Genomic DNA, 16,898 nt, shown 5'->3' on the forward strand with positions numbered 1-16,898 from the left:
AGCACTTTAATTTTTAAAAGCATTAAAATACCATTCTAGTGTTGGATTTAATATGTGTTATTGTGTGTCTAAAGTGCCATTGAGTTGTAGCCGACGTAGAACGATCCCACAGGGTTTCCTTTGGTGGCCTCCCATGCAAATACTAACGGGGGATAACACGGTTCAGCTTCTGGGGTTTGACGACACCGGGGTAGCCTTGTCCGGCCAGGCCCTGACCTGCAACTTCGTGACACTTTCCACCACTAATGTATTCCCCAAGGAGCTCAGGAGGGCATAGACAAGCCCTTTTCAACCTTTGGACCATGGAGGAACCCCAGAAATATTTTTTCAGGCTTCGAGGAACTCCAGAAGTGGTGACATGCTCCTTCAGAGAAGTAAGATGAGGAAGCCAGCCGATCGATCCATTACTTACCATTTCAATTGTGGAGAAAGAAACTAGGCCTGTAGAGCAACAGGGGAAGTAGGCTCTAGTGTTAACTAGGGATGTCACAGCCATCCGAAGTTCTGGGAAAAATTGTATAACCTCTGGGGAACTCTTGCTTAACCCCAGGGTTCTGTAGAACCCTGGTTGGGAATCCCTGGCATAGACTTTACAGATTCTCCATGTTGTCCCTACAGCAAACCTGTGATGTTGGTTAGTCTGAGAGGAACTGAGCTCTAGGCCTAAGGTCACCTAGCAAGCCTCATCACCCAGTGCAAGCATAGAATCCTGGAGTTGGAAGGGGACATCCAGGCCATCTAGTCCAACCCCCTGTTCAATTCAGGATCAACTTAAAGCAGGGGTGGGCAAACTGTGGCCCTCCAGATGTCCATGGACTACAATTTCCATGAGCCCCTACCAGCAAATGCTGGCAGGGGCTCATGGGAATTGTAGTCCATGGACAACTGGAGGGCCACAGTTTGCCCACCCCTGACTTAAAACATCCATCATAAGTGTCTGTCCAGCTACCACTTAAAGAGTGCTGCTTAAAGACTGCCAGAATCTCCTAAATCCTCATTATTATTATTTAATCTGACCTGCTAACTACTAACCCACCCTGTCCTGGAATCTCAGGATTTTTTTTTCAATATTAGCACACATTTGAAAGCGTTGGAAAGATTTAATTTGTTTAAAGATAATTATACATGCTGTGCAGCTGCCAATCTGCTGTCGTGGCATAATAGACAGGCAGAAATGTTGGAGAGTGTTGGAACTCCATGGAAACACAGCTAAAAGCACAAAATGTGGTAACAGGTGCAGAATTCAGCCAGAAGGGAGGCCAAATATGTCTTCTGCATCCCTAATAACAACTGGTCCCTTCCTGTGACGAGCAAAATTAAATTAAAACATGCTAGTGTCACCCGTGTCATTTTTTTTCTTTTAATATTTTCACTGGACAATTTAGGATTAAGCCCTAGAGTCAAAGGTCACCAAGCATGGGCAGCGGGTTACATTGCTCAAATTCCACCCTGCATTTAAGGCTTCATTCAAGGCTGGAGGAGACCAACTTTGTATAAATTTCCTCTTTGTTTTTCCTTTGGGAACTCTCTCTGATTCATCAAGTAGCTGTTGTACTTGTAGCCGTCATGCATCCAAATCTGCTTCACTAGTGAGTCTTTTGACAGCCCAGAAACACTTTGAAGTTTAAAGGGTGTGTGATCATAAGCAACAGTACTCCCATTAGATTTCACTACATACTTGACTGCTCATCAATGACCTCCTTCACGGATAGTAAAGATGGGTGTAGCCTGTGCTTAAGGAGCTGGAGGAGGACATACATTCCTCCCTGTAAAATGTGCAGGTAAAATAATAATAATAATAATAATAATAATAATAATAATAATAATAATAATAATAATAGCCATTGGTTCGGTGACCAGGTTTTCTTCTATGGTGCTGCAGGGTCACTAAGAGGTATATCCCCTAATCTGATAGGAAACAGATTCCATTTGCCTTTTAATTTAGACGGTGTACACAAGGAAAGAGAAATGATGCAAATTTGATTAATTTTCAAAAAACACACAGATTGCATAGAATCAGAATCAGACATCAAGCCGGAAGAGACCACAAAGGGCCATCCAGTCCAGCCCCTACCTCCTTAAAAATCTTAAAAATCAAATAATTCAGACACGTGCTCATCCAGTGTCCTCCTAAAAACTTCCAGTGAAGGAGGCTCCCCCACCCTCCAAGGCAGCATATTCCGTCTACGGACAGCCCTCACCATCAGAAAATGCTTTCTAATATTTAAGTAGAACCTCCTTCCCCATAATTTGAACCCTTGGCTCCCAGTCCTTGTCTCTAAAGCTGCAGTAAACAAGCCGGCCCCCTCTTCAACAGCTACTCTTTGGTCACAGAATTTGGTCATCTGTGCAGCATTTGTTGTGTCACAGACCACCCATGGCCCTTGAAATGAATAATTAGCTTGTGACTTTCCTTTTTTCCTTCTCTAATCACAGGGTAGGCCACAATGAGGTGATCGGAGTCTGTAGGGTTGGACTTGACGCAGAAGGACTCGGAAGAGACCACTGGAATGAAATGCTGGCATACCCCCGCAAGCCCATCACTCACTGGCACCCCTTAGTCGAGGTAAGAGGATGGCGATACCACTGCGGCCTGCTACTCACAGTCACCACCCTTCTGTTTGACATACCTTCTGCCCAAATTGGCCATGGTTTCATAGGAGAGCATTTTTTAAAGGCAAGCATTAGGAAAGGAAAGCCACCCTATGAAAGTCAATGGGAATGAAAAGCCTAATTCTGATGTGTTTCCCGCCACAGTTGCACTTACACATGTGATGAATAATGCACTTTTAGTCCATTTTCAATGCACTATAGCAATTGTGTACAATGGATTTCGTCATTTCACACAGTAAAATTTCGTTGCCAAAGTGCATTGAGCGTGGATGGCAGGTGCAGCATTCCGCGTGTGTGAAAACGCTGTTGGGGTTTTGTATTTCCCAGTGCAAATGCTTCAGAATCCATTTCTAAAATAGTTTTCTATTCTGAATGTTAACCAGAACTGCCTTGCAAGTTTACACAGCTTGCAGTCTACAAAGTGCGGGAGCTGTCAGATTTATTTTAGAAGAAGTGTGTTTTATACCCCAAATTTCACTGCCTGAAGGAGTCTCAAAGCAGTTTACTGTCGCCTTCCCTTTCCTCTCCTCACACCAGACACCCTGGGAGGTGGGTGAGGCTGAGAAATCTTCTGACAGGACTGCTCAGTCAGAACACCACTGTTAGGGCTGTGAAAACCCCAAGGTCACCCAGTTGGCTGCACGTGGAGGAGCGGGGAATCAAACCCAGCTAGCCAGATTAGAAGCTGCCTCACTTGACCACTTATTTACTCATTTACACTTGAGATGTCATCCTAAGAAGAAGGGAGCCAGTGGGCGGTTATAAGCAGTGAACTTTAATCTGGAGAGCTGGGTTTGATTCCCCGCTCCTCCACGTGCAGCCAGCTGGGTGACCTTGGGATTGTCACAGCCCTGATAGTGCTGTTCTGTCTGAGCAGTCCTGTCAGAAGATCTATCAGACTCACCTGTTGTGCGGAGAGGAAGGCAAAGGTATTTCTAAGCCACTTTGGGGCTCCTTCACACAGTGGTAAGCAGGGTATAAAAAATACCTTCCTTCTTAATCTATTTGAGTATATAAAAAATACCTTCCTTCTTAATCTATTTGAGTTAATGGGATTAAAAGAGCGTGATTCTATTTAAGATTTCACTGTTATGTAACATTCAACTTTCTCAGATCTCAGAATAGAATGTGCGGGTCTTGCAGTTTGTTTGTCTAGACCAGGGGTAGTCAAACTGCAGCCCTCCAGATGTCCATGGACTACAATTCCCAGGAGCCCCTGCCAGCGAATGCTGACAGGGGCTCCTGGGAATTGTAGTCCATGGATATCTGGAGGGCCGCAGTTTGACTACCCCTGGTCTAGACATTTGCTGGGGCTGAGGCTTGCTTAGTTTGAACAAAAACCTGCATGGTATGACACCGGACTATAGGCTGAGTTCTAATCTTTTAATTTCAATAAATGAAAATGCATATAAGAGAAAGAATGTTGCCTTAAATATAGTCCACATTGCAATGCAAGCTTTCTGCTCTCGAATCATGTCCTTTTAGAGTAATCCCATTTGTCATTTCTTTAGTTAAAATATTTACAATCTGCACTCTTCATTTTAAAAAAAACTCCCTCAGTTCGCAACATTTACAAGCATATTCCTAATTTTTTAAAAAATATATACCTGTAAAACAATTAAAAAAAGAAACAGGAAAAAAAGGAGGATACTAAATTAGCATTGCTGGTGAGGCAGAACTAAAGTGTATCGATCAAGAACTCTAGATCATATGCCATGTTTGTCATTGAACAATTGAATCCAGGGATCTTCCAAGTTGATCCAATGTGAAATCGCAACGAGAAAATAAAATATTCTGTTTAAACCCCCTCTGGTTTCTGCCCGAAGGCAATCTGAAAAGGGAATTACAGCATTAGATTTAAATGGCATCTGTGCTGAGCCACTACAATCTAATAAGAAAAGACAATTTTGATGTCAAGAAATAAGCATCTGCTCTGTTCTCAAGGGGATGTAATCACTGAAAGGATCCGAGCTTCCCAATATTAGGAATCAGGCCTCCACAACTTCTTCTGACCATCAAATCAAATAGGGGAAGGGCTGGATTGGGATGCCCAAAGGCCCCAGAGGCAATCAGGCAGAATGGCTATTGTGGCATCGGCATCCCCAGAATAGGCACAGAGATCCTGTGGACAGGCACCGGTTCCCCTGTCACCTCCTTCTATGCCACGTCTGGGTCTCTCAGTCTGAGACCTAGGCCTGTTTCTGCACACAATAGATAATGCACTTTCAATGCACTTTAGAAGTAGATTTTCCTGTTCTGCGCAGGAAAATCCAGCTGCTAAAGCACATTGAAAGTGCATTATCCTATGTGTGTCATGGGGTCAGATGATGTCCATTGCTGCCACCGTTTGTTTGATCAGGGCTGGACAGCCCCCTCAGCAATGCCAGTACCAGTGTGTCTCAGCTTTTCCTAGCTGCTTGTGGTCTTCCACTGGAACTTCGCCTGTAAATTCACAGCACCATCCTGAGATGAGTTCCAACTTTCAAAGCCCATTAATTAAACAAATGTGCCGGCGTATAAGACGACTGGGCATATAAGACGACCCCCCCAACATTTCCACTCAAAATAATAGAGTTTGTTACATTACATTACAGTACTATGGGCCACTATGGGCAGCTCTGTCTATCCCAACTGAAGTGCACGTGGCGTATAAGACGACCCCCCCCCCCACTTGGAGGCATGTTTTTCAGGGGGTAAAAGTAGTCTTATACGCCAGCAAATACTGTAATATAGTGTTGTCTACTTAGGAGGACACCGTTAAGGGCCAATACACCTCTGAAGCCAGGCCGAGGTGCTGAATGTTTAAGAAGCACAAACCTTTCATTTTGCTTCAAAAATAGACAAATGGATAGTGGGATACATTCTGCTTGGTGGGTAACAGGCTGTAGAAGCCTCCTGTGAGTAGATTGTATTTGGAACTGGGGTTGGATTTGAATTATTTATTGATGAATAACCACTTGCAGGGTTGATTTGGGCCCCTATGCCCTGCCTTGGAGTGTGAGCCAAGACTTTGGCTTTGGATAAATGCTAGAATCAAGGCAGAACTGTTATCTAGACCAGGGGTAATCAACCTGCGGTCCTCTAGATGTCTGTGGACTACAATTCCCATGAGCCCCTGCCAGCGTTTGCTGGCAGGGGCTCATGGGAATTGTAGTCCATGGACATCTGGAGGACCGCAGGTTGACTACCCCTGATCTAGACGGAATCCCCAAATCCACCATCTACTAGATACCTCAATCAGCCACCACGGCTGAATGCTACAGCCCAAATATTCAGTCATTTATGTTTTGCATGATGTCCTGGCAGGAAAAAAAAATGAAGAGTGCCTTAATTTAACATCCCTAATCTATCAATTGGCTGGGCTTCATTGCAGATAACATTCCATGTTAATGATGGTATAAAACCTTTCCACGTAGCAATGTACGAATCACATGTCTCTCAATATGAAACAAATACATTGGGAATATCATTTGTGAAAAGATATCATTCATTCCAGTTGCCAGGCCGAGCAACCAGTTTTGACAGTCAAGGATCTTGCTCTTCACCAAAACCACCACTTACGCCCTAGACTGAACAATGGGTTCCAGATGTCCAGCGTAAGGAGCTCTTCATACTTATATCATGACTGAAGGTTTGGCTCCAACCGATGAACGGTGTCCATACTTCTGCATTACAACATGTCATATCTCAACTATATCATTCCATTGTTTTCAATCCTTAATGTCCCATTGACTTTCACTCGAGCACTGAGATGTGGATGCCATGAAAACAGAAGAGGTTGGTTCTCCCTTGTTCTTGGCACGAACACAGTCTTGGCGCCGACATAACCTTTCATGGCAGCCCAAGTTGTGTCATGTCCTTCGGACATTCAATCCAGCTTCTTAAATACATGATGCACTGAGTGAATCATCGGTATGGAGCTGCAGCCAATTGTAGCTCCCTGATGCAAGTTCCTGTGTATGATGCGTGTTTGGTGGATGTCTCATCCATACTTTGCATTTTAGGATTACACCTGTCTTGCTCACAATAGTCTGATTGCACACAACCGGTTTCTGAATGTTCTCTGGTTTCTGGGCCTCCAATATAGGGTGGGATTCAAAGAGCAGCCCACGGAACGTCACCTCACGTGCTAAGACTTCCAAGAACCTTCCTCCCCTCTGCATCTCCTTGGGCCCAGCCAGAAGCCATTCCAAGAAGTTGGGGAAGCTGTTGCCTCTGAATAGGTCACTGCTGTTTGCGTTGGTGCGGAGTTTGGGGGCCAAGGAAAAGCTGCCATCCAGAGCAGAGACCACAGCAAAAAGGGGAAGGCTGGATATGGATGTTGATCCTTTTCCAGTTGCTGCCCAGCTGCAAAAGCCGATTGGCTCCTCTCTGGCCAATCATCAAAGTAAAATTGAAATTGTTCAGCTGCTGATGGCCTAGCTAGCAACTCTTCATGCCACAGGAGGGTCCCGCACATCTGTCCCGGGGTGAGGCTTGCTACAGCTTATGTATTCATGTGTTAAGTATGCCTGCAAAAGTAACATGTGAAAGGGTTCCTCAAAGCTGGGTACCTAAGCATCTTAAACCTTTGAAATATGTTGTTCTGGCCGTATTGTGTCCAAAGGAGGAACTCTGTCAATCTTTAGTCTAAGTTCATTGCTCCGATTTTCCTGAAAGATTCATCCGTTAAACATTTAGGCAAAGAGGAATTTGATTTGTGCATTGTACACGATGAATTGCAGAGTCTGGGTACGCGCAAGGGCCGAGTCCATAAATGTGGTTGCCAAGTCATGTTTATTGCTTTAGGATGCTTTGGTCTAATCCTGCGTTGAGCAGGGGGTTGGACTAGATGGCCTGTATAGCCCCTTCCAACTCTATGATTCTATGATCAACTGGAAATTCGATTCTGATGGCCATCAGGGAGAACCTTTGGTATACTCCAGCACCGGAGTCAAGAATCTTTATGCCAGCAATGCAAGAAGACTAGAGTACCTCTTTCAAAATGGCACCACGCTACAGCTGGTTCTGGGCTGCAGCAGCAGTGTCATGGCTTGGAGTGGAAGTTTCCACCACATACAAAGCTGCCGCTCCTCGCCTGTAGAGTCCTTTTACTAAACAGCAGGTCCAAAAATGATGCAATTTTACAGTGGTTCTCTGGAACAGAAGTGTGTGAAGCATGTCATACTGGGTACTAGAAACAATGGCTGGCTACCATAACCACCCAAACTTTGTGGTCCATTGCATTAGTGAGGAACCACCTCAGATACTGTTGTCTAATGACAATGATTACTCCATTAGCTATGGGATGGTGCCTACCCAAGAGAAGCAGTTATTGTCATCGTTGCATGGAAAGATCAAGGATCTCCATCAAGAGGAGGGCAGTTCCAAAAGGTATAGCCTGCATAACAGGGTCCAGCTTCAGCATTAAATCAACTTTGCAGGAACAACGTCCCTGAAATCTGTGCTTGCGGAAAAGGAAACGGTCACCCCAGACACTTTGCCTGTGGTGACGTCAATGGAGATTGCCTTCAAGCAGAGAAAATGTCCCCGAGGCAGTAGCTTTTATTCAGAGGTAGGAAGAGGGAGTCCATTATCACAAGCTTAGAGCTGCATATCGAAGCATGGAGGATTTCTGTTTTATTTCGTCTTGCAGAAATCCTTCGATCATTTCTCCTGATTTATTGACGGATCCCATCTATTTGCTAAGCCAACTCCTCTGAATGGAGCCTGTCCAGTAGATTTGATTTGCAACGTTTGCATCTAGCTTCATAGGCGATACCCAGGGCCCCCAGTGAATATTCACAATGTCACTTTAAGGAAGAATTTGGATGGCCAGGAAAGGGAATCTCAAGCTGCTTCAAACCTGCTGGAAAAGAGCATGGTGGCATTCTTCCTGGATTGACCCTATGAATGGGAGATAACCGGTTTGAATGCTTTCTCCATATAAATAAAGCCCCTCCCCAAATGGAGAGAGCTAATATGTCAGGGAACAAACTAATCTAAAACCCTATATTGCCAAGGATTTTTTAAAAATATCCTGAACCATTTTCTGGAAATTGAATAAGCCTTCAAATACTATTCACAAGCAGATCACAGTAATACAAGTCCATTAACGCCTATGAGGTTAAAGCAATGGAATCAGTCCTAGGATCGATCATTCCACAAACATCATTCCAGGGCTAAATTTGTAGAAGCTGTCTCTTTGGAGTCATAATGACATGTGATTTGTTTGCTCAGTACCCTCTGAAGAGTTCAAATCTTTGAGTTTTTCCTCTTCACATATAATCTCTAAAACAAGGGGCTGTGTTTTTGATGGTAAAATTTTTGTAGTGATGTATTATAAGAGTCAAATTGCATATGCTTTGCACTGTTTTGCACCTATCCCCCCTATATATATATGCAATTTGAATATATATATATATATATATACCTATCAAGGTCACAAAAAAATGTAGCATTTGTGTTCTGCAAAGAACATCTATCTTATATTGTCTCATAGATTTCTATGAATAAGGCAGTGCTTTTCTTGTGCCTAGAAAGAGGTTTAAAGCATCTGTTTTGTACGGTTATTTTTATTTATTTATGTATTTGTTTGGATTTATTACCCGCCGCTATCGGGGAACCGTCTCGCAGCGGGTTACAATCAAAGATAAAGAAAGATAAAGGAGGGGGGGAGATAAAAACATAAAGTAGAAATGCTAAAAACCAACCACTATCAATAATCAAAATCTGGCTGTGAAAAAGTAAAAATCCCATCTCCTCAACCCTGCCAATCCCCCCCCCCACCAGCACCTCAGGAAAACTCCCAGGGTGTCACCCAATTTCAGGTAAGAATACTGTCCATTATTATCATCATTATCATCATCATCCAGCACCAAATGAATAATGTTGCAGCATGGGCCCTATGCTTTGGCTTTCTTCATTTAGTGCTGTAGGTAATCCCATGCTTACAGCTTTGAACGTCACTCCCTTTGAACGTACTCTTAAGAGCCAGTTTAGACCTATGGGTGGCTATCAAATTACATAACAGAGATCTTGGGCCATCCCCCATGAATGGAAAACATGTTCAAGATAGACTTCTGTCAAGAAACAGCTGACTTTTGATTGACCAGTGGGATTTTCAAAGCAAGAGACATTCAGGAGGGGTTTGCCATTGGCTGGTTCTACATAGCAACCATGGCCAATCTCTCTTCACTGACAACTGCCAAGAAACTAGCCGCCAACCTGTCTGGCCTCCAAGGACATGGATATAACCCAAGGCTAGGCACCAAGCAGATTACTACCTGCCCCTCCCAATGGAATGGCAGAAGTGGCAGATACCAACCCCACATCCTCTGAACCCATCCCAGCTAGTACAGATCAAAGCAAGGACAGACAAAATGGAGTCACAGCAATCATGGTAAGAGTGTGTAGATGCATTGGTAGATACATGGTCTTCACAGTGACATTGAAACCTAGCCCTAGTCGCATCTGGGATAAGCCAGGTCCCATTAACATGTAAAAAGACAGAAGTTCAGAGCCACAGTGAAAGAAGATTAAATTATCAACAACTATCAACCTGCTTTTTGGTTTAAATCTTGATAACTATAACCGGAGGGCTAGCTCATACATAGATGAGGCATGATGCTATACATGTGGAAGGCAGCAGAAGAGATATTTCTTCCTTGTGCCTCTCTGCATGATCAATGTTTTCTATAAGTTGCTGCTTACATATGCATAAGTTGACCGGGCCATATTATTGTCTTTTCTGCTCCCTGTACTGTCATTAACCAATTTCGGTTCATCAGATTTTTGTTACTGTCACTGACTAAACTGCTGCTTCTTTTGCACCATTTTAACTGCCCTGATGCCAGATGAAGTTGAAAAATAGATTAATAAATATGAATGGGAAACATTCGATCCAGGAAATAGGTCTAAAAATAAGGATTCTCAGGTTCGTTTCTCTAGAGAAGAAACTAAGTTGAAATGGCGTAATATGAATTTGCACCAGCCAACTTTTGCAATTCAGTCTCATCCCTAGTGTGCCATTAAAAAATGTGTAGGTTCTGTATCCATGGTTTACTCAGGTATGAATGCAAAGTCTGTAGGCCACCGAACAACAACAACAAAAAAGTCATCCTTGTGGAGATCCAACGTATGGTTGCCATCCTCCCTTTGGAGGCTGGAGATCTCCCAGACGTACAACCGATCTCCATAGCTTGCTTGTTTGTTTATTATTTATTCCTTTTAAAAATCCCACTCGTCCTGGAGAAAATGGTTGCTTGGGAAGGTGGATTGTCTTGCACTATACCTACCGAGTTCTCTCCCCTTCCTGAACCACACTCTCCCAGGCTCCTCTCTCTAATATCCACCTATTTCCAAACTGGGAGTGGACAACACTAACCCAATCAGAAGAAACAATCATGAGTGCTGTGTGACTTGACTATTTCCAGAGGCTGGAATGCTTGATGCAGGTACACTAGCAGTGAATAGTCTTCAGTCCCTACTGACCATCCATTTGGAAGATACGGAATGGAAGGGAAGGCTGGATTTATTTCTCTTGCAATCGAGGCTGTGTCACCCACCACTTTTTCACCTTGCTTATGCAGCTACCAGGACCACCCTGAACAAACTTGTGCTCTTCTAGGCTCATTCACAGTGGGCTCAGAAGGGTATAGCTCTGCTTGGCATGGCACTGTGTAACCCTCCTATCCACGCTTACTCTGTAGTGAGCCAGCCTGGTCTCATGGTTAAGAGTGACGGCCTCTAATCTGGAGAGCTGGCTTTGATTCCCTGTTCCTCTTCCACATGCAGCCAGCTGGGTGGCGCTGGGCTAGTCGCAGCCCTGATAAAACTGTTCTAACAAAATAGTAATCTCAGGGCTCCCTCCCTCTGTTGTGGGGAGAGGAAGGGAAGGTGTTTGTAGGCTACTTTGAGGCTTCTTTGGGTAATGAAAAGCGGGATATAAAAACCAACTCTTCTTCATCTGAGCCCCACGATGAGAAAACATTCAGTGGCTCAGGCTGCTAGAAGATGTATCATGTCAAAATTCTGCAAGAATTGGAGCACTCTCTGCTTGGGAAGCCTTTTACACGCTAAGGAACTTTACTAGCGAAGTAATAATGATAATAAATTATTCATAGTAAAATATCAAAAAACACAGATAGATACTGTAATTCAAAGAATAATTTAAGGACAGCACAAAGTGTTTACTACCTTTTAAAAAAAATGCTACACGGTGGTAAGGAACTGTTTCAACACGAACAGTCTTTCCGTTACGTAAAAAACTAATATCTCTTTGAAATGACAACTCGTAATGTCTTTTTGCCATTGTGCTTTCTCTGTTTGCAGTAATTGGTCTTGTGTTAAACTATAATGAGTCAGGGGGGGTTACAAAATATTTTTAAAATGGGTGGCTTATCGTACCTCCCTTTCTTTGGAACCAGGGGAACAATGACTGTGAGCTGAACGGCTAAACACTGGGTATTTTTTTTTTGCTTATTTATTTAAATGCAACGGTCCTTTTGTGGCAGTAATAAGGATGCTGAGAAAGCATGCTCCAGTTTGATTGTTGCAAAAAGTCTGGTTGATTCGCTTCCACGAGGCAACCCGGTGTTAAAACGTGCTCTCGTGGTTTTCTGCGCGTGTTTGTTTGCAAGCGGCCTGCTCAAAGAAGCATGGGTTTGAAAGTGTCCGTAAGAGGTGTGTTTAATATCAACATTCCAGATTTACAGATGCTGTTGTTGAACAGCGCTCAGGACATTCCCCTGTGCAAGCTCTGCTGAAATAGAGGGGGGTTGCCAAGGAGAAGATCGCAGCAGATTAGGTGACCCAAGTGATGACGCACAGGTATGCACAGGGCTGGCAAGCCATGACCATTTTGATACAGGAAGGGCTTCTGCAAATTCAATGAGATGTGCATCTGGACTGACGATCTCCATCCGAGTGACTGGGAAGCTACTGAGCATAGGAGAACTCTATGGTTGGAAATATACTGCTGGCACATCCCGGGAACCCTAATTGGTGTGAATCCCTGGTTTCCTACAAACACTTTTCGCCTGTGCACAATTTTCCCGCTGCAACCCTTCCTCCAACTGCTGCCTTTACTTGATGTACAAAATTTAGGACCCTTCCTGGCAGCTAGGGTAAAGAAGGTGCAAGGGAAAGGGATCTGGTAAAGGAAAGGTTCAATGCGCACATCCCCAACCCATCATCCTTTTCTCCACTGAAGAGACATCCTGTCTTGCTCTTTTGTAATAGAGGAGTGACAAGGAGAAGTTCTCTTATCCATGTCCACTGTCATCAGTGTTGTTCTGCCATGTGCATGCGCACCAGGACTTGCACATCCGTGGAAGCACTGATTGAAGCAGGTTGATGCTTCTGATCTCCAACAACATGTAAGGTATATATTTTTATCAATTCATGTTATGATGGTAAGCCCTCGGCCTGAAACGTTGGCCTCGGTCGCTTTGTGGTCTCTTCCAGCTGTACGTGATTCTGAAAACAATAAAGGAATGGGTAGGATTGTCATAGCCAGATTCTGAACTCTGCTGTGTTGTATGTCCCAAAATGTTGGTCTTCTTCTATTGTGTAGTTGTTGACACAGGGACTCGTTTGCATTGGAGATGGCGAGAGTGCCTGTCCTAAAAGTGCACGCTGACCGAGCCCTGCTTTGCACATGAATTAGAAAGCACTTCTATTAAATATCTATATATTTCTATGGGGGGCGGGGAACAAAGTTACAGAATTTTTGATAATGATGAAAGAATAGTTTATTTCTCATTTTGCAAAAAGAGAGAGCTATTTCATAGGAATTCTGCTATTTTCTTCTTCTGAAAAATGCTCGCCGTCCTTTGTCCACCTCAGACTTCTATGTCAGTAGACACAGCAGCGGGTCACCATATAGCGTATTGACCTTTAACATGCAGGAACCGTTTCCTAGTGTATGTGGCATGGTCCAGCATTGGGATTTCAGATAGCACTATCTTTCAGGGACCCATGTTTTGGGGAGGGCACAGGCACTGTGCAACAGCCATGATTGCAGCCTGCCCCCTCCCCTTCTCTGGGCTATGGCTTAAGGCCTCCCTGCCGATCCTTACTTTCTCCTTTGGCATGCACACGACAACATCCACCATGAGTACTTGGTTTCTCATTGTCTTCTACCCAATGTGAGGCACAGTGCACTGATTTCTCTCTGACACCTGCATTGTTCACCCACCTGCCAGAGTGAACTATAAAAACCATAATATAATAGTAATTTTTTAAAATTTTTAATCCTTCCCTTCTGTGTTGCTCAGGGTGGGCAACATCATTTAAAGATGACTGCTTTCCCCAAAGACAGGGAGAACAAGTTGGGTTGCAAATCTCCAGGTTGGGGAGAAATTTCTTGTCATTACAATTGAACTTCAGGCAACCAAGATCAGTGTTCCTGGAGAAATTGGCTGGTTTAGGGTGGAATCTACTACATTATGCACTGCTGAAGTCTCTCCCCTCACCATCCCTGCCCTCCATCATTAGCCATTTGGGGGGGTCAACATGACCATATGTTGAACAATATCAATATCAATATGGGGTCAATATCACCCAATAAATGTTTAACTAATTTTACAAAAATATATTAAAAATTAATTACCTCTCACTCATTCAGGAAACCCTTCAAGAAACCCCAGGGTTTCACAAAACCCAAGCTGAGAAAGTCTGATCTACATGGTGCTATAGACATCAACCATCCTCAAGCAATCTAGTCAACTAGTTTGCAGGTGACCCAGAGAACACATGTTCTGTGTTCACAAATTCCACCTCATAACCACCACGGTGTTCTTCAGAAGGCAGGCCAGTCAAATAGACAATGAAATTTTATTGCTCAGACAAGTTGTACTATTATCATATATCAGCTACCAGATTGTCAGGCATCCTAATGATTCTGCCTTTTGTAGAACTGGTTAGAGGGGAGCCAAACAGATTTCCACTCAGCTTAGTTACACAGGGCAACGAGTGTAGCTGAGAACCGATTTTTAGGTATACCTACTGCGTTGTTCCTTATTTCTGAAATCAGATTCAGGGAATCTGCTCATGGGAGTGAGGTGGACAAAGTCTGGCTTTTGATATGATATTGTTTTCACTGAAGACTATTTTGGTTAAGTGCACAGATAAATATATAGAATATATATGCTTATTTTTAGAAAATTGATTTGTAAGGGTTAACAGTACGAAAAGACAAAATCCAGGCAGGGATATCTGGCTGCAGAAAATCTCAAAGGCTAAAAGGTGTGCTGATACCTTATTTTACAAAAATGACCACATTACAAATTAGAGCCTGATACAATGTCCACTGCAGAATGCAGAGATGAGCTGTCCTCGTGGTCAACAGTAAAGATCTTTCCAGTGTATCCACAAGGTATTTGGATTGCCATTTGCTACCGCTAAAGTCAATGGCCAATTTTTAAGAACTTTTCTTTGGAACTCCATGTGTAGCCTTATGGAACTTCCTTGCGGGAAACAAAAAATTAGCATAGGTCTCCTGCATGAGGGCACATGTAGACAAAACCTTTGCAGGAAACATTCTCGTCCCCTTGGAGGACCACAGGTTAGCGCATGGTTTGAACTTGCACAACTGCATGTGCCATTCAGGCTCGTTCTAACGGAACTTGGGGACACCCATGGTGGTTTCAACATTCCAGAACTATTGTGCAGACAATTTGCTATCAGGCTCTAAACAGTCCAACCTTAACTAAGCTGCCTATCAGTGGAAAAGCCTAAGTCACAAGGCCAAGTCAAAGTATCCTCTGACAAGCTGTCTTGTTCTTCGAGCCTTCTTCCGAGTATGTGCTATTTGATGTTGGCTGAATGGGATCTCTTTTGGCACCCTTTAATCCGTGTTAATTCTGTGACTTTTTCCAAGGCAGTTTGTGATTTGGTCCTTTGCCGCTGTTCATGTCGGTATCTTCAGCTTCTGCTCTTGATAGACCAGTTTTCAGAAAGCACACGCTTTTCCTCCTAGCACCTGTCCCTGGCTTTTCGTATGTGCTGCTCAACAGCGATTTGTGGAAATTTGAGGATATGTTATTGTTATTAACGATATAGTAAATGTTTTTGTTTCCGTTTTGCACTAGCCTTTAAGAAATGTATCACCCGTTTCTGTATTTTTACAATATAGCATCTAGAAAGTGTGAAAAATCTGTTTGTCAGCCAAGAGGAAACAAACCGATGTGTAATGCCAACACCTCAGTGATACATTACAAAGTGTACAGTTTGTGATAATTTTATATATAAAAAGACAAAACCAAGAAATATTTGATATAATTTCCATTTGTTTCATATGTATTTTGAACAAGAAATAAAAGTAACCTAAAAGGATGTACGTTGTCTTCAAGTTTTTTCAGTTTCGACTTCATCAACTAAACGAGGCTGGAATGGAAACCTTTATTATCTTCGAGGACTATCTGAAAACCTAGGTAGATGTGTGGGTGGGTGTCTCTGTGTGTAAAGCACCATCAAGTCACAGCTGACTTACAATGACCCCAGCAAGGGCCTTTTAAGGCAAGTGAGAAACGGAGGTAGTTTGCCAATTGCTATTCTCAGCAGAGTCTTCCTTGGAGGTTTCTCTTCCAAGTACCAACTCTGTTCAGCTTTTGATCTGATGAGATTAGTCTCTATCATGCCTCCCTACATCCAGAAAAAGACCTGACTCCTGAATTTATGACAGGGGAATTAGCAAATGCTAGGAAACAAGTAAACAATGAGAGAGATGGAAACAAGCAAGATACTTTGCCTATGTATATGTACAGAGTATCTGGCAAGAAATCTCAGACAGAGGCAACTCTAAAAATCGATAAAACAGAATTTTATTGAAAACAAATAAAAATAGTCCCTAACAGTATACCTATAATTTAAACTAGAACAGCCATACAGAGAAAAATAAAAAGGGGTGATCGGGTGTAAAAGAGGCAGAATTTTGATCATATGAAAATTATATTTGCCATTTGACACACTGAGGGAGGGGTTCCAGAAGCAGCATCCCAGCCAGCAAGTTGGATCTGGCATAAGGTATAGCCAAACATGAGAACAGAAATGCACTGCACCCTTTTTACAGATTTTTACCATGGGGCCAGGAGCAGGGCATGGAAATCATAAAACAAAGCTTCTAACGTGCGGTCAATAAAAACAAAGTTTGCTTGGCCTCCACATGACAGAAGAGTCCTTAAATTGAAAGACACACAATCAAAACAATGCAGAATGCTGAATTCTCACAAAATAATACTAAACCAGCATGATGAAATGGTAGGAATGTTGAACAAGCATCTAAGAGACTCAGGTTCAAGTCA

General features: G+C 43.1%; 1 protein-coding gene across 1 annotated transcript in view; it reads left to right on the forward strand.

The window, feature by feature from the left end:
- SYT10 (synaptotagmin 10) overlaps positions 1-15,930 on the forward strand; it is a 61,633-nt gene extending 45,703 nt beyond the window's left edge. The window contains exons 6-7 of the mRNA XM_077339898.1: positions 2,437-2,566; positions 6,110-15,930. Coding sequence (XP_077196013.1) covers positions 2,437-2,566; positions 6,110-6,181 — 202 coding nt within the window. The 3' untranslated portion in view covers positions 6,182-15,930. The remainder of the gene's footprint in view (positions 1-2,436; positions 2,567-6,109) is intronic.
- Positions 15,931-16,898: the final 968 nt, after the last annotated feature.

The sequence above is a fragment of the Paroedura picta genome, chromosome 5, assembly GCF_049243985.1.
Source record: "Paroedura picta isolate Pp20150507F chromosome 5, Ppicta_v3.0, whole genome shotgun sequence".
In the NCBI taxonomy this organism is placed as follows: Eukaryota; Metazoa; Chordata; class Lepidosauria; order Squamata; family Gekkonidae; genus Paroedura; species Paroedura picta.